The sequence below is a fragment of the Pseudorasbora parva genome, chromosome 2 (genome assembly GCF_024679245.1).
Source record: "Pseudorasbora parva isolate DD20220531a chromosome 2, ASM2467924v1, whole genome shotgun sequence".
Classification (NCBI taxonomy): Eukaryota; Metazoa; Chordata; class Actinopteri; order Cypriniformes; family Gobionidae; genus Pseudorasbora; species Pseudorasbora parva.
The window spans coordinates 12,436,494-12,454,690 of record NC_090173.1 but is presented as its reverse complement, the minus strand read 5'-3'; the positions used below and the strand labels follow the sequence as shown (position 1 = coordinate 12,454,690).

Here is an 18,197-nt window from a genome sequence, read left to right as displayed (position 1 = left end):
CTGTAATGCTCAGCTGTGTCCTCACTACAGTGCAACAGGGAAACGTGACCCCTCTCAAACAGTGTTGCGCCTTACGAATGTTGTTTAAACGGCATAAACCGGTATTACATTATATTAAAAATTCATATCATAACAAAAATAAATACTGGTTTTCGGTGTGAACCGGTATACCGCCCAGCTAGCCTGGATGCCAGCCGAACTCAGCCCCATCCACAAGATTTGAGCTCGGGCAGTTCGATCTGGACTTCTCTCTGGGAAAAATGGCGTTTGGGGGATACAATTTGTGTTATTTTGGCACTAAAATTTGCGCTCATGGGTCTATATATCACATAATTGAGGTCGCTTAAACCCGCGGACATGGAAAACAACCCCTCGGGAAAACCGCAGACTTGGCAACACAGTGCAGTTGAGCTCTGTTGACATTTGACAACTAATGTTATGCGTCGCTCAGCTGCTCTGATTGGTTGTTTGTCTATCCGATTGAGTTTCTTCCTGGTTCGTTTGAAACGCCCCATAATCACAGCCCAATGGAGCATCAGACTCATATAATCTGACTAGAACTGAGTATGACCATGTCAGGCTACCACCCAGCACTAATCAGTGTTATTTTGTGCTTGTGTGTATGTAGTATTTCCCCGTTAATGTCGTCTTCTGTGTTGCAGGCGAGTCTTGGTAAAGCGTTCAGTCCGGTGTACCTGATCGCACCCGTACAGATCATGACGTGGTTGAACCAGTACCACGACCACTGCCAGCAGATACTCAGCCAGATCAAGTACGAGAGAAAACTACCACTCTCTTATTTTATCTCTGTCTGTCTTTCTGTAAGAGCATCTGTGATTCTCACTATTGACTGTAAATTCATTATCATTTGTAAAAAAAAAAAAAAAAAATTATATCAACGTAAAAAGTACGTTTCTTGCTTACTCATCGCTTCTGTTTTTGATTGTTCCAGTATTATCCCATCAAAGTTTTTGTGTGATGGTGCCGAGATCCCCAAAGCCAAGACCAAATCCTTCATTCAGACCGTCCTGAAGAAGAATGACCTGGTCAAGGTCTGTATGGACTGTATAGCCTTTTTGTGATATAGCTAAAAAATAGGGGTGTAACGATACATTCATGTCTCGTTTCAATAAATATCACAATACTGAACTCACAATATGATATTATTTCCATATTTCAACATGTATATTTAAAAACTGTTGAATAAAAAGCTAAATGCTAAATTACTATTACATTGGGGGCAATATTGCGCACAGGACAGTGCACAGGATGCCAGAATAAAAATATTCATGATTTTAAAAATTATTTTAGACAAATATGCTTGCACACTGTCACTAGATATATTTAAAATAATGTAGGCCACTTTAAACTGGTAACACAAGACATTTGGGATTATCAGGACCCACAAATATCCCCACATTGCATTATCATATATTTTATTCATTATATTATATTATATACACTGTGACCTGTGGCTAATTATAGTGACCCATACTTGGAATTTGTGTTCTGCATTTAACCCATCCAAGTGCACACATTTACATTTACAGCGAGTGGTAGCCAATGCAGAGAGATTAAAAGAGGTGAGACATGAGCCATTTTGGGCTCATTGAAGACAAGACGTGCCGCAGCGTTCTGGATCATTTCCAGCGGTTTGATTGCACATGAGGGAAGTCCAGCCAGAAGTGCATTGCAATAGTCAAGTCTAGAAATGACCAGTGCTTGGATAAGAAGCTGTGTTGCATGCTCCGTAAGGAACGGTCTGATTTTACACACACACAGTAGTGGACACACACCCAGAGCAGTGGATAGCCATATTGCTGTGTCGCCCGGGGACTTTTAGGGCCTTGCTCAAGGGTCTCACCTCAGTTGTGGCATTGAGGGTGGAAGAGGGTGCTGGTTATTCACTCTCTATACTATACACAATACAGATTGACACTATCCATGATACATATTGCATTTTTGCATTGCAATATTGTGACACGATATAATCATTACACCTCTACTAATACTATTTTTTTTTACTTTTCGGCTATGTAATATATATGTACTAGATATATTTGAATGTTTATGCATTTACTCTAATATATAACAACATGTAAAAAAAAAAGTATATATATAAATTGTATTTATTTTTATTTTTATATTTTGGATCATGATTTGAAGCAAACAGCAGTTTCAAAGAATCTTTTAAAAGTTTTATGCAAAAAAGAACATAAAGTATCTAATGATATTCTGTTTATTTGCTATGCACTGATGTGATAATTAATCTATCTAAATATTTTTTTCTGTCTTCTAGCACTTTTTTCTTACTCAATAAGTGCGTATGGTTTTGGTTTTTACGATGCTTAATGGCTGTATAAAAAGCACATTAAAATATTTAAGATGTTTGTTTATTTTATGGCACCAATAAATGTAATTCATAAATCTTTCAAATATCTGCCATCCGTACACAGACCAACAGATTGTGATATAAATAAAGTGATCTATGGAGCATGATGTTCTCTAATCCTCTCTCTCTCTCTCTCTCTCTCTCTCTCTCTCTCTCTCTCTCTCTCTCTCTCTCTCTCTCTCTCTCTCTCTCTCTCTCTCTCTCTCTCTCTCTCTCTCTCTCTCTCTCTCTCTCTCTCTCTCTCTCTCTCTCTCTCTCTCGTGTAGTTTCAGACCTGTTATGTTCGTCACTGTAAGAACGCGTTTGCCTGCGGTTTGACGCATCAGTCTGGTTGGCAGCTCGTGTTCTCTGGAGACACCATGCCCTGCGAAGCCGTCGCCAATATGGGTAAACACCACATGCATACTATTATATATAGGGGTGGGCAATATGATCAAAATCCTACAATGGAAAAAAAAAAAAAAAAAAAGCTGTAAAATTTACTGTTTAAAAAAAAACGGTTTGGGTTTTACAGATTTATTCAAATTTTAATTACACAATACCTTTTTTTTACTTAGAAAAACTGTAAATTTATCAGTATTTTACTGTGAAATCACATTAAATGGTTAGAAGGTTAGATCTATTACACTTATTCACCGTATATTGTACGTAAACTTTCTGTTAGTTGACTATTTTTAACAATAGCATTTTTACAGTCTTTTACCGTTAAAATCAAGATATTGTTTTCTAATTCTTTACAGTGCACATCACAATATGAGTAATTTGATTTCACTATTAATAATTTACATCTCACTATAGGTGTTTTTGCTTTAAATAAGGCATTTATATCAAAATGTTTAATAACACTGAAATTTTATAGTTCTTAACATCATTAAAAAAAACTAAATACGAGCCTAAAAAAAAACTCCTCAAGCTTAGTGAAGAAGTGCTAAGTACATTAGTTAACCTGAACTAACAATGAGAACACCTCTAAAAGCATTTATTAATGTTAATTCCAATATTTGCTAATCATTCATGTCAAAAGTTGGATCTGCTGTACAATCAATGAACAGTTGAATTTTTATGATGAACATTAACAACGATCAATACATTAGTTGCAGTATTTATTCATATTTGTTAATGTTAGTTAATGCAGTGTTCCCTTTCGAGAGAGGTTCCTCGTATTACGTATGGGAAAAACTCCTTTTCTCGAGAATGTGAAGCAAAACTTTTAATAAAGGTATCTATGTAAAGCGCAGTGAGCTGCACGGCCATAGCCCAGCGCGAGGAGCGCTCTGATTGGCCGGGCTGCGGCAACTGCATGAACCTATGGTGAGGCGGCTGAGAGGAACGAACCAATGGGGGGCGTTCCAGAAGCCCGCCGAAAAAGGTGCTTATATTTGCATACAGGAGGCTATATAAGACCCTAATTCGCCATAGGTGTCAGATTTTATCTCCTTCAGCGATACCTTCGCTGGTCTCCGGAAGAAGCACCGCCGTTGAAAAGGCACCAGCGGAACCTGCAGCTGAGGACGACGGACTCCCTCTCCGCCTTCTCTGCCGTTCCAGCTACGCCATCCGGCGTTATATATCCTTTAAACTGTGTCTATGTTGAGTGTTATATGTGTTTGTGTGTGTGTTGCCGCTGCAACGCCACTTCTAGAGCTTACAGGCTTGTTCTACTCGAGGACTCTCTCGTTCCGCCGCGTCGTTAAGCGCCGCGGAAAGACGGAGCTCTTCTCACTCTCCCTCTGCTCTCGTCCCGTCGCGCTGAATAGCGCCGCGGAAAGAGAGAATGTTAGAGGACATGAGCACACTCAAGCCGAAGCTCTCTTCACTCTGCCGCCGCCGCGGCTCTTCTTCCGCCGCTGCCGCAGAGTTGTCCTCACTCTTCTCTCATTCCGTCGCGCTACAGCCGCGGACAGAGAATACTAGAGTGAATAGGCGAACTCGAGCCGAAGCTCTCGTCACTATACCGTCGCGCTGAGGAGGCGCCGCGGACAGACGGAGTTTTTCCTCAGTCTTCCTCTTCTCTAGTTCAGTCGCGATATCGCCGCGGACAGAGAATACTAGAGTGAATAAACAAACTCGAGCCGAAGCTCTCGCCGTGCTAGAAGCGCCGCGGACAGAGTTTTACCTCACGCTTCCAATTCTCTCGTCCTGTCGCTCTATCGCCGCGGACAGAGAATACTAGAGTGAATAAACAAACTCGAGCCGAAGCTCTCGCCGTGCTAGAAGCGCCGCGGACAGAGTTTTACCTCACGCTTCCAATTCTCTCGTCCTGTCGCTCTATCGCCGCGGACAGAGAATACTAGAGTGAATAAACAAACTCGAGCCGAAGCTCTCGCCGTGCTAGAAGCGCCGCGGACAGAGTTTTACCTCACGCTTCCAATTCTCTCGTCCTGTCGCTCTATCGCCGCGGACAGAGAATACTAGAGTGAATAAACAAACTCGAGCCGAAGCTCTCGCCGTGCTAGAAGCGCCGCGGACAGAGTTTTGCCTCACGCTTCCAATTCTCTCGTCCTGTCGCTCTATCGCCGCGGACAGAGAATACTAGAGTGAATAAACAAACTCGAGCCGAAGCTCTCGCCGTGCTAGAAGCGCCGCGGACAGAGTTTTACCTCACGCTTCCAATTCTCTCGTCCTGTCGCTCTATCGCCGCGGACAGAGAATACTAGAGTGAATAAACAAACTCGAGCCGAAGCTCTCGCCGTGCTAGAAGCGCCGCGGACAGAGTTTTACCTCACGCTTCCAATTCTCTCGTCCTGTCGCTCTATCGCCGCGGACAGAGAATACTAGAGTGAATAAACAAACTCGAGCCGAAGCTCTCGCCGTGCTCATTCTACCGCCGCCGTGCTGAAGCGCTGCGGACAGAGAATACTAGAGTAAGTTAGACGAGCGAGCTCGGGCTGTTGGGTATGTCAAGAACAATGTCGCTGCAGCGCGCGCTTACTGCCAAGGAAGTTGTAATGGCTGCCTTGTCATGATAGCGCGCGCCCCTTCCACAGCGCGTTGCTGACTAGAGCGCGGCTTACGTCATAGCACGCGCTCACTGTCAGAGCATAAGGGCGTCGGAAAATGGCTGCCAAGCTAAGCCCTTTTTTTTTTTCACTCTATCACTTCCAGTCCCCTTTATTCAGGCGGCTGGAAAGGTTTTTACACTGTAGACAAAGTGTCCACTACACAGTGTGCACCCCTACATAAGCACTGTTAATTCAGCCTCACAAAATCACAAATAAATCCCGCCGCGGCCGGATTACACCATATAAAGTCAACTAGCCTTATTGCAGTCAACTAGCCTGTGGTCAAACACGCTTGTCTGCATGCGCGCTTTCAGTCTAGACTAGAGCATAACGGCATTGTGGAATGGCTCACATACCACCCGCACTTCCTTACATTCTCCCAGTTCCCTTAAGTTAAGTGACTGGAGATGAAATATTGCAGTCAACTAGCCTGTGTTAGACACGCTCGTCTGCACACTATGCTGTGTGCGTTTACCCCTGTGGATTTGCTCACTGGTTTGCACCGTGGGTATTCTACGTAGGTTGTGCGCCACTGCACATTGTTTACACTACACACAAAAGAGCTTTCTATGTAGGAAATGTGCCCACTTTACAGTCTGCACTCCTGCACCCAAGCACTTTTCACAAAGTTCACTCTCGCACACACAATATAAATGTGAGGCGTGCGCCCACTGCAAAGCCTGCACCGCCAAAACTAACACTATCCCCACAGTGTTACAAGCAGTGTTACAGCACAAGCAACCCGGCTAACAGGCCCCTATTACTAAGCGGCCAGCCCCCGAATCTAATTCAACCCCTGGCTTTACGAGCCCAGGCCTGGCAGGCCATTCCTGGTATATAATATTGGGTGTTGAACATATAAAACGAGGTTCTCGCTACAGTTTTGCTCGCAGACCCCGCGATTCAAGCCGTGGTCGAGCCCTCTGTAAGAAGCAGTGTCAGTCACGTGCTTCTCGCTGAGGCATTGAGACTGTTAAAGGAGAGAGCGGCGAAAACAGTACACCCGACGCTAGCGAGTCAGGTTTTTACTGTCGCTAATTCCTCATGCCGAAAATGGGTGGCGGTCTCAGGCCCATTTTCCAGGCATCTGAACAAAGCACTTATGACACGCTCGTTTCAAGGTGCTGACGGTGAAACAAATCCTCGCGCACATTCGCCCCGGGGATTGGGTTTTCTCAATAGATCTGAAAAACGCATACTTCACGTTACGATAACCCCCCCACCCCCACTACAGGCCATTCTTGAGATTCGCCTTCGAGGGGCAGGCTTATCAGTACAGTCATTGTCATAGACTCAAGACTTACGGCATAAGAACCGTGCATGGCTAAGCATCTCCTTTTATGGGCAGAGCACAATCTGAGCTCCCTAAGGGCGGTTTACGTGCCAGGTATTCTGAATCAGGGTCTGGACATGTTATCCAGAGGACCCATGTCCCCAGGGGGATGGTCCCTTTACCCGCAAACAATTCAGCTCGCACAGCACACGCTGCCCAATATTTTTTCTGCAAACGCAGGGATGCCCTGGCCCATGTTGGCCCAGACTCCCTCTATATGTTCCCTCCGATCGCGATCCAGCTGCAGCCTGTGTTTTTTAATAGCCCCACTTTGGAAGAACCGCACATGGTTCTCCATACTGTTTCAGCTGTCAGACACAGCCCCATGCCTATTCTGCCAATGAAAGGGAAGGTCTGGCATCCCAATCCCGAGCTGTGGGCCCTCCACGTATGGCCCATCAACGGTATCCGGGAACCTCTCTGACAAGTTATGAACACTATTTCGGAAGCTAGAGCCCCCTGCTATCTGGCAGCTCTGCTTTGAAGTGGTCAGTGGTTTTCTAACCAATGTGCTACGCGAAACATCGACGCACACTCATGCGAACTGGCGGAACCGCTCGCTTTCTCCAAGAGCTAATGGATGCGGGTCGTCCCCCCTCCATACTCGGGGTGTGTGTCTCCGCCATAGCAGCTAGCCACGCTCCGATCGCGGCACATTCACTAGGGAAAAGTGATCTTATTGTGTGTTTTCTTAAAGGGGCCAGGAGATTCAGCCCGCCTTGCCCCTACCTCGGTCCCTATTTGGGACCTCGCCATGGTTTTGGAGGCCGTGAAGGGTTCCCCCTCCTAACCACTTCAGAACACGAGCTTGAAGCACATATCACTCAAAACCGTTTTTCTGCTGGCTGTGGCCTCGGTTAACCGAGTGGGTGGCTTACCTGCACTCTCCGTGAGCCCTTCCTGTCTTGAGTTTGGGTCCAGCAACTTCAAGGTTGTGCTCAAACCGAGGCATGGTTTTATGCTGAAAGTGCTATCAACCCCTTCAGTATGCAGGTCTTTGCACTGCTTAACCCGCGTCTCAGAGAGAATAAGACGCAAACCTATTCTGCCCAGTCAGAGCATTGAGATTGTATCTAGAGCGCTCCGCCCCCTTCAGGCAGTCGGATCAGCTCTTCATTGCTTCGGTGGCCGCACTAAAGTTTGTGCTGTCATGAAACAGTCTCTCACACTGGATAGTGGATGCAGTCCCACTAGCATATAGGTCCAGGACCTAACCTGTCCTACAGGCATTTAAGCCCACTCCTCTAGAGGCATGGCCTCATCTTGGGCTTGGTCGTGTGACATTTCTTTGGAAGATATCTGTGCGGCGGCAGGCTGGGCCTCTCCGTCCACTTTTATCAGATTCTACAAGTTGGAGGTTCCAGCTCTACAAGCAGGGCTTCTCTCCATCTAGGCTCTATCTTGACCCTGGCAAACAGATTGCCTTACATTTTGGCCTGTACACATTAGTCCTTAAGCACTATTCATTCATCATAAGATCCGACTATGTCCGATCAGCTGTTCAAACGAACCAACTCTTCCGGTTCTTCATTCCCCTTATAAGCCGCCTCTGTCGGTGTCTCGGGGGTTTATAACATGTGCTTTGGGTATACTGGGTCAGTCAGCACACACGGCGCTTTACATTGTGTTCCCATACGTAATACGAGGAACCTCTCTCGAAAGGGAACGTACTCGGTTACTTTCGTAACCTCGGTTCCCTGAGAGAGAGGAACGAGTATTACGTTCCGTGCCGTGTTTATGCTTCTCAGGTATCGCTTCAGTCGATCTTAAAACCTGACACCTATGGCGAATTAGGGTCTTATATAGCCTCCTGTATGCAAATATAAGCACCTTTTTCGGCGGGCTTCTGGAATGCCCCCCATTGGTTCGTTCCTCTCAGCCGCCTCACCATAGTTTCATGCAGTTGCCGCAGCCCGGCCAATCAGAGCGCTCCTCGCGCTGGGCTATGGCCGTGCAGCTCACTGCGCTTTACATAGATACCTTTATTAAAAGTTTTGCTTCACATTCTCGAGAAAAGGAGTTTTTCCCATACGTAATACTCGTTCCTCTCTCTCAGGGAACCGAGGTTACGAAAGTAACCGAGTACGTTAACTATAAAATGACCTTTATTGTAAAATGTTGCCTAAATTATTAATAATTTAATAGAAATTTGAGGAAGAACAACTGTCATTAATTCTATTGATTTTGAGGTGAAATGTGAGGCGGAAAATGTTCTTGATGGTTTCTTGAGGTTACACTGCATGCTATTAGGCTTATAGTTACACGTTTATGGTTCTCAGTCTGAACTGTTGGAGAAACCCTCAAAATATTCCATTATTCAGAATCTGGTCATTAAACGCCCATCAGTCCAGTTGTAGAGAGACTGTAATTGCGTCTGGATCTCTATAGTAACTCGCGGATCGATACGAATGATGCCTGCGTTTAAATGCAGCTTCCTGTCTTTATCAGCTCTGTAATCGATCACTTCAGCGCTGAGCTCCGAGTCACAGAAACCTCTTTAATGGCTCCAGAGGGAGTCCGGCGGTGATGGAGGGTATTCAGCCTTCCCCTCCTGAGCGCTGGAGATGGTTTGGCCCGCTAGTCTCATTAGGAAAGGCCTTTGTTGTCTTGACGCTTGTTTGGCCGCTGGAGTTCTTGTGATTGATTTCTAAAGGGAAAAAATGGAGTATGTGTTGGTGTGTGAAAGGGGGAACAGCATGTCAGCTGTAATTTATCTGTGTGTGTGTGTGTGTGTGTGTGGTGGAGAGAGTTTGATACATCTCTCGGTTTGTTCTCAGGCAAGAATGCAACACTTTTGATTCATGAAGCCACGCTGGAGGATGGGATGGAAGAAGAGGCGTTAGAGAAGAGACACAGGTACATGAACACAAGTCTTTAGCAAATGAGTTTTTCACAACCAATTCTGACACTGGTTTTACAGGTACAGCAGCAAAAAACAGCCTCTTCAGTTCCACAAACGCCTCTTCATGTTAATAGTTTTTAACTACTTATCGTTTAATAACAGCCTCTTTTTACAGTTGCACCACATTTTGGCAGATTCATAAAGCAGTCGGTGCTGAAATGAACTGCTAGATTGGTTCAGATCTGACCGAAATCATCAGGGATCTTGTTTAAAATCGAGCTTGTTTCTAACATTGTTATTGTGGTTTACACAGAAATATGAAGCAGCACAACTGTTTTCAACATTGATAATAATCAGAGATGTTTCTTGAGTTTTAACTCCGTATATTGAAAGGTTCCGCTCGGCCTCCGTTAAAGTTGTCTGATAGCTGCATTCAAGTCAATCAGACTTATGGTTGTGTAGTTATAGCCATTTGTATTTTTGCCATTTGTATTTTGATTTATAGCCCCACCAAATGACCAGTCGTCACATGCTTTTTTTTTACACGACCACAGATTGAGCTCTTACATAGGTGTGCTGAGTTTGGTGACAATATCTCATATTTTAGTAAAAGTGGCTTCTCCCTCTTCAAACGTTTTGGTGGCCCTTAGGGACCGTGAAAAAAAAATGTTAACTTTTTTTGATAATTATTGACAACCCGACTGCAGAGAATCTTTCTGCACCTTTTTGGTTCCGATCAGGCCAAAAACCTAGGACTAGTTCGCAAAAGTAAGTTTTTCAAAAAAATCCAAAAACATTTCAAGACACATAAACCTACGCTTAACGCTTTAGGAGCTATAAGTGTTTTTATACTTTTCACTGCTGTAGCGTCCCCTTGGTGATGTTGCAGAAGGTGTAAAAACTACCATCCCTCAAAGTTTCTACAACTTGCAGTTTGGTCTGCCCAATCAGTTTTAATGGGGAGAATGCTGATGCTTGGACATTTTAACTAAAATAATAGTGCTACATGCTTAAATCCCTAAGTACATTTTGACATACCGTAATTCCTCAAATAAAGACCGGGGCCTTTTTTTACCTGAACTGCCGATGGGAACCGGCTTTTATTTGAAGCAGGCTTTTATTAGGGGCAGGCCTGTATTTCTAATTCCATCTGTTTGAAATATAATCGCTTTATGTAAACCATTTTCCATTTAAAGTGATCGTTCCAGTGGACAAATAGCATTGATTTTTTTTTTAAGCAACATTTGTAAAAATATCACCAGACAAAAAAAATACGCATTTTTTGTAATTCCGCGCGCAGCTCCGCATCCGAAGATGAACGAGCTCTCGGCGAATCTAGCCGAGCATGACGTCTCATCACACCGGCCCCCAGTTTACACACACAAATGAGGTGCTTATATTTACTGAATGAGCCTACAAAAGCAGAAATAAGACATTTTAAATAAAGAGCCAGGTTTAAGCAAATAAATAAATAAATACATCACGACATTAAAGTTTTGTGAAATTGGGAAATATTTAAGAGATCGTTAATTTGGTGCATATTTTGTTCTCATGTCACAAGTAATAATATCAAGCCAAGGTTTACTGAGTTTTACACGATTCTTTTGTGGTGTGGTTTGTGGTGAAATGTACTAAAATAAATATCATCACCTGTGCAAGTTAGCCCACTTCTTCTCGACGCGTTGGTTTATAGAACAATTACTCCGAATCGCCGTTTCAAAGAATAGCACAACGGCGAGCGCATCAAGTAGGCTATAAACGCCTCGTCCGTTTGGGGAGGAGCACACGGCGCGCAGTCAGCGGAGGCTTGCGCAGCGGAGACAGGCGAAAGTATAAATAAGGCTTAAGACAGGGCTGCGTGGAGCTGAGCTTCGAGGCTTGGGTGCGACCCCCTTACGACATAAGAGTAGAGAGGCTAATGTTAGGTGTGTCTTAATCAGCTCCCTAGTTCAGTAGTCGGGCACTGATCAGGACATACCGGTAAGTCAATGGGCTGACTCCCTGATCAGTGCCCTGACTACTGACGGAACAGATTGAGGCGCACGCATTGTGAAGATCGATATCTGTAGCCTGCCTGACACGGCATTTTCACAGACGCCGCATCTCTCATAGTCTACAGTAGCCTATTTAAAATGGCACATGCATCCGTTATATTCTCAATTTCATTTACAAATTAATCCCTGTAAAGTGTTTAAGGTTAACTATCGACGAGACCAGGATTAGTGTGTGTAGCACTGGCATGACTCTCATCGGGGCGTGTGGCATCAGGATGGTTTCGCATTAAATTAACGGCATTTAGGGGATTATCCACTCATTTTCCCCCGGCCTTTATTTGAGACCGGCCTTTATTTGTTCGTGCTGACCACGCCCCCGGCCACTATCAGAGTCCCGGCGTTTATTTGACTACAGGCTTTTATTTGAGGAAATACGGTATATTGTTTCAATGTAATGAATGTATTTTAACTTGTCACAAATTATTTTACATAAATACTGCAAGAGTTAATCAGCAGCTCATATCAAAAGTTAATTTTTTGCCTTAAGTGAAGCGGTTATATTGGGCATGTGCAAACTAACAAAACAGGCAAGAAGATAAACCCTCATTTGATTTGAGAGCTAAAAAACACTGTCGCAGGCGGAAAGAGAAACTCTTCTGAAATGAAAGTGGTCAGCTTTCCCAGAGGATAATGCGCTTCCTGATGGAGGACTCATTTTAAAGCGGGTCTCTCTTAAAGTTCTGGGATTCTCCCTTTAGATGAGCATTGATTGGGTTCCTTGTGGGCTGCTGGATTTCTGGAGCGCCGGGTCTCTGGATGAACTGCTCCGTGTGTCACGCCTGGGGCCTTTTCCAATTGAAGAGCTGAATAACTCGGAGAACTTCTGAGTGGAATTGATTGGAGATTTTTGTGGGGGATTCATTTGGGTTTCAGTGAGGAATTGATTGCCTGAGAGGGCTGAGAGCGTCGTCCAAGTCAGTGAAGCTTCGGTTTAGGTTTATCCGCTGAAATGCACAAATTTACAGATTTGAGTTTCAAGCTTTGTAGAAAACAGACACGAGAACTGGTTGAGGAAAACAGAGTAGTACAGAACTCTAATAGGGTCCATGTAGACTTTCTTATGTCATTTATTGTGTAAATTGAAGTTTGTGAAGAGGTTGCATGATTGTGTCCGCGATCGTTGTTTGAATCTGACTCTCTTTTCCAGCACCACGTCTCAGGCTATTGGCATCGGGGTGAAGATGAACGCCGAATTCATCGTGTTAAATCACTTCAGTCAGCGGTACGCTAAGATCCCTCTCTTCAACGACGACTTCAACAGCAAAGTGGGCATCTCGTTTGACCACATGAGGGTGAGGATACACATACTGTCAAATAACTAACAGCTAATTCTTCTTAACTAAAATCCATCCTTCCTTCATTTTGTTCTTACTTCCTTAGTTACTTAAAGGGTTACTTCAACAATTAGCATATGGCTTTGTATCAGTAGAAACCCTGGAGTATATTCAAATGATTGTCCCCCCCTAGCCAGAGGCTAAAGACTACATTAATATAAACAGCATTAATATAAACGGACCTAAGCTGAGCAATGTGTTTTAACTTTTCAAATTAATTTATATAAAAGTGAAGCTTCCGAAGGCATGAACTGAAAACGTGCCAGACTGAACACGCGCTGTGAATGACTGTCGCGAGTGTAGTCGTGATTACCTCAGCTCTCATCACGAGAGCTCATCAGCTCATTTATGACGTTAAATGTAATGTAAATACATATTCATCTTTCCAGCGCTGAAGATGAATCTAAAGCTTTTCCCTTTAATTTCTTGCATTCTTCCATACTTTCTTATATCCATCTGTTCTTTGTTATTTCCTCCTTACTTCATTTTTTAGTTACTTCCTGCATTACTTACACCATCATTCTTGTCTTATTTCTTTAGTTATTCCCTCCTTTTTTAGTTACTCCCTGCATTACTTACATCATCATTCCTTCCTTAGTTATATTCTCCTTAATTCCTTTCTTAGTTACTTCCTCCTTAATTCTTTTCTTAGTTACTTCCTCCTTTATTCCGTTCTTAGTTACTTCCTCCTTAATTCCTTTCTTAGTTACTTCCTCCTTAATTCCTTTCTTAGTTACTTCCTCCTTAATTCCTTTCTTAGTTACTTCCTCCTTTATTCCTTTCTTAGTTACTTCCTCCTTTATTCCTTTCTTAGTTACTTCCTACGTTGCTTGCATAATCATTCCTTTTCTTATTTCTTTACCTCCTTACTTCCTTTCTGTTACTTCCTGCGTTACTTACAGCATCATTCTTTCCTTACTTCCTTATTTTCCTCATTACTTCCTTTCTTTCTTACTTCCTATATTACTTGCATAATCATTCATTCATTATTTTATTTATTTTCCTTCTTTCTTAGTTACTTCCTGCATTACTTACATCATTATTTATTCTAGTTATCTCTCTCCTTACTTCCTTTCTTAGTTACTTCCTGCATTACTTCCTTAAATATTTCATTTTATCCTCACTTCCTGCATTACTTACACCATCATTGCTTCCTAAGTTATTTTCCTCCTTACTTCCTTTCTTAGTTACTTCCTACATTACTTGCATAATATTTTATTTCTGTTATTTTCCTCCTTCTTTTCTTAGTTACTTTCTGCATTACTTCCTTAAATATTTCATTTTATCCTTACTTCCTGCATTTCTTATATCATCATTGCTTCCTAAGTTATTTTCCTCCTTACTTCTTTTCTTAGTTTCTTCCTACATTACTTGCATAATCATCCCTTTCTTATTTGCTTTATTTTCTTCCTTTATTTCCATCCTTCGTTTCTCAGTAACTCCCTTACATTACATATATCCTTGCTTAGTCTTTCTTTTTTATTTCCATAGTTGTTTAATTTCTTATTTACTTTACAATCTTTACAATCATACCTTCCTTAGTTTGATTTCCTATCATCTTTATTCTTTAGTTGTTTATTCTTTAGTTCAATGTTGTGAAGCATTTATATCTATAGTTTAGAAATGCTTCACAAACTAAATAAAATTTATATTCCACTTTGCAATCAAGTGGTAGGTTTTATGTGTTTTGTTTCCTTGTACTCTCAGATTCGATTTGGAGATTTCCCGATGCTTCCGCGGCTCATTCGGCCTCTGAAGGCGTTGTTTGCGGAGGTGATTGAAGAGATGGAGGAGAGGAGAGAAAGGAGAGAGATGAAGAAGAGCATCGAGCCTCCATCTAACGAAGAGACGAGCAGAGGTGCCAAGAGAGAGCAAGATGACCTCAACCAAGAAGCAGCCGTCAAACGACTTAAGGCAAACTGATGGGCAGCCAAATTAAGGAGGAGGATAGGGGATCAGCCCAACCTATCAGAAGGAAGGCTGGGGGAAAACTAAACCAGTGGGCTATGAACTTAAAAATATATATCATAAAACCCATGTTGGGTAGAAATCCAACTGGGCGAGATTTAAAGCAGCTGGAGATTAATCCGAGTTACTCTGAAATGCAGTGTATTGGTTTCTGGCTGGGATCAGAACTGAAATCTGTCCCGCTGCTATTGATTCTGCTTCAGGTTTGACCATGGGTGCCGGTGGGGAAGTACACTACCACAGATTTTTTTGAATGTTTGGCATTTTAATTTATGCCTTCCAACCTCTTTAAACCTGAAACAGAAACATTTCAGCACCGGCGAAAGACATTACGTTTGTTGATTTATATATAGTGATGGAGTTATGGAGAATTTCACTTCAGTTTGAAATCAGGCAGGTTTTTTTGCGAGTAAACTGCATGCAGTTGTGAGAAAAGGCACTTGTACATTTTCTGTATGTAATTTTATTTTATGTCCATGAAATGGCTGATCAGCTTAGGCTTTTCTAATTATTTTAGGGAAATAAACATATAAACCTGGATAACCATTGGTCATTATTATATATTTTTTTATTTATTTATCCCATCCCCCTTTATTTTATTAGTGCAAACACCAACAATTTATTTTAAAAAACTTGGTTTTATTACTTGAATTTTGTGTGACTTGGGTGATTTATAGAATTGTAATTTCATTATAGCTTTGTGATGCATATAGTTGGTTTTGCATGAATGAATAGGCCACTTTCATTGCTTTTTTTTTCTGGTCATGTTACTGCTGATGGCACATCCATGTGACTTGGTAATCATATTCCAGCTACAGATTTTTAATTGTGTATTAAACATGATACGAGTGATGTTTTAAGTTTAAAATAGAACTGAGAGTGGAAGGATGAGGCAAAATGTGTTGTTAGTTGTGGAAAGTTCATATAAAATGGATGAAAGGACCATCCGTCTAGATCTACTCTTTCATAACTCATGGTGTTAAAATCAACATGAAAGGGTTTCTGCTTCTTCTTTTTTTCAATGATGTAACATTTCAGGGTGAAAAAAGATATTTGGTGGAAAAAATGGCACTTCCATAAAATCTGTGTATATTGTGAATGGATTGGAGGATGAAAAGTGTCAGGTTTAAATAAGGGCTTGGTGACAGCTGAAAAGTCATTTTAGAGATGGAGCAAGTTATTACATTTAGTTCGGAATAGCATTAATTGCTGAATAATTCACATTCACAATCTGACATTAAAGAATAACAAACCCCACTGGGACAGATGCAGGGCTGTGCACTTGTTTAATCGTAGCTGAAGACAAAGCCTGCATCATCATTTTTTCCCCAATGGGAACTGATGAAGTTGTCACTGAAGTAGATTGTGCAGTCAACTAACAAAGCTTGTGATTTAATGTCATGTCTCTGGGTTTGATGGTTACTCCGTCATTAAGTGCTCCCCAAAGGGAAAACATGTTTGCTTTGCCATTTATGTATATGTCGAGCGCTATCTTGACATCTAATCAAATTTCTCCTCTGAGCTATAGCACTTCAGTTTATTTTTCAAAGACATGGGGAAAAAAAGCAATGTATGTTGCATCTGTCTGATACTGGTATCAATATATTTCACCAAAAACCTGAATGTTTCTGATCTTGTCGACGGCGCTGCGCCCCGGTGTTCACTAGCAGACTGGTTTTGATCTAATATTCATCATAAAGGTTCAAATAAAGTTTGGTTTATGAATTCTATTAGAGTGGGAATTATCTACATATAACAAGATTCGTCATAGGCTTTCTTTCGTTCAATGAAAAATAAATGAGAGACTAGAGGCTCTGGCTTCATTAATTTCGAAGATGTCTTTTGGACATCTTCATGTTGGAGTCGACTTTTGAAAAACATAAGAATCCATGAAATATGTTAACCTGTTTCTGTTTTCTAAAATATGTGTGAATTCTGAAAGAAATGTTCTGGATTCAAACCGATGTCTACAGTAGAGTAGGCTATATGGGCCATAAACTATCATTGATTACCACAGAATATAATTGATGTCTACAGTAATGTGTGTATTTAATCTATTACACAATGGTAAAGAAAAAGCAGAAACACTGCTCTTTTTTGTTAAAGCACTTTTTTTGTACAGAAAATACATTAATTGTAAAAATTATTTTAAAAGTGGGTCTACTTTTCTAGGCGGACGAACTTACTGACGTAGCGTGACGTCTCTTTCTGGTATCCTTGCGCATATACACAAACTTCAGTCAGAGCAATCGCGACCTGCGCTTTTAAAATAGAAATTTGATTAGCGCATTTCGCGGTCAAAGTCTTTCAAGCTAAAAAAAATCCATATGAAGGTGATACCTCATCTTTCTTCTGTCGTCGTTGTGGTGTCTGTAGACTCTTGATATTCCTTTATAGTTTGAGTCAAAGGCCTATAGGCAATATTTTCGTTCTTGGTGTGAACAGGCCATTGTCCTCTCCATCACCTTGCAGGTTTGTAGTGATTTTTCTCATTCAAAAAACGTTTACCACTTATTTAATTCTCACATACTTGCAAAATGTTGTATTTAGCTAATTGTTTGTAACATTCCTGCAGTTGTCTGGGCGCATTTCCCTCATCCACCACCGGAGGCCGCAATTTACTCAAAAATTAACGAATGTTTCCAACTCTTAGCTTACCTCGCTCTGAATGAAGAAACAATTATTGATGTCCACTTAAAGATAAAAGTAAGGCAGTTGGCCATCTATTAATTAGTTCAGTCACTTCTCAAAACCCCACTGGACTGATAGTAAGACCTGAGAAGTTTTTAATTGTTTGTGATGTGTTTGAGACCAGAACAATCTCTACCATCTCTCATTAACAGGACAGATGTCCCTGTTGTCCAACAGAGGATTCATTGCTCCTGGTAAGTAAGTGTAACAGATGTTTTATTTACAGTGACAATCCCAATGGACAAACCTCGGGTTTCAATTGAAGAAAAGCCGGTTCTGGGCCAGAAAAACCTACTGATATATCATAAGAGATATCAGTGTCCAGTTTCAGCATAACCGTGAAGCATCTAGTTTAAATATAAATGTATTTGCACCTGCTGATCCAGTGACAGACATGCAGGCTCAGTTTGTCTGTTCCTCCAGATCTTTCTTTCTTCATTCAGGATGTGTTGTGATGTGCTTTGATTTTTTTTTACATGACACAACCCCATCATCTTAGTCTCTCGAGTGATCTATGTGTTGTTCATATAAAAGCATATGCGTGTATCTCCCGCTGTGATCCCGCTCTTCTCTTAAGCAGG

General features: G+C 41.9%; 1 protein-coding gene across 1 annotated transcript in view; it reads left to right on the top strand.

The window, feature by feature from the left end:
- Positions 1-15,868, top strand: part of elac2 (elaC ribonuclease Z 2) — a 30,087-nt gene extending 14,219 nt beyond the window's left edge. The window contains exons 19-24 of the mRNA XM_067456330.1: positions 663-772; positions 953-1,052; positions 2,659-2,779; positions 9,505-9,583; positions 12,771-12,915; positions 14,665-15,868. Of these exons, the coding sequence (XP_067312431.1) occupies positions 663-772; positions 953-1,052; positions 2,659-2,779; positions 9,505-9,583; positions 12,771-12,915; positions 14,665-14,880 (771 nt within the window). The 3' untranslated portion in view covers positions 14,881-15,868. The remainder of the gene's footprint in view (positions 1-662; positions 773-952; positions 1,053-2,658; positions 2,780-9,504; positions 9,584-12,770; positions 12,916-14,664) is intronic.
- Positions 15,869-18,197: the final 2,329 nt, after the last annotated feature.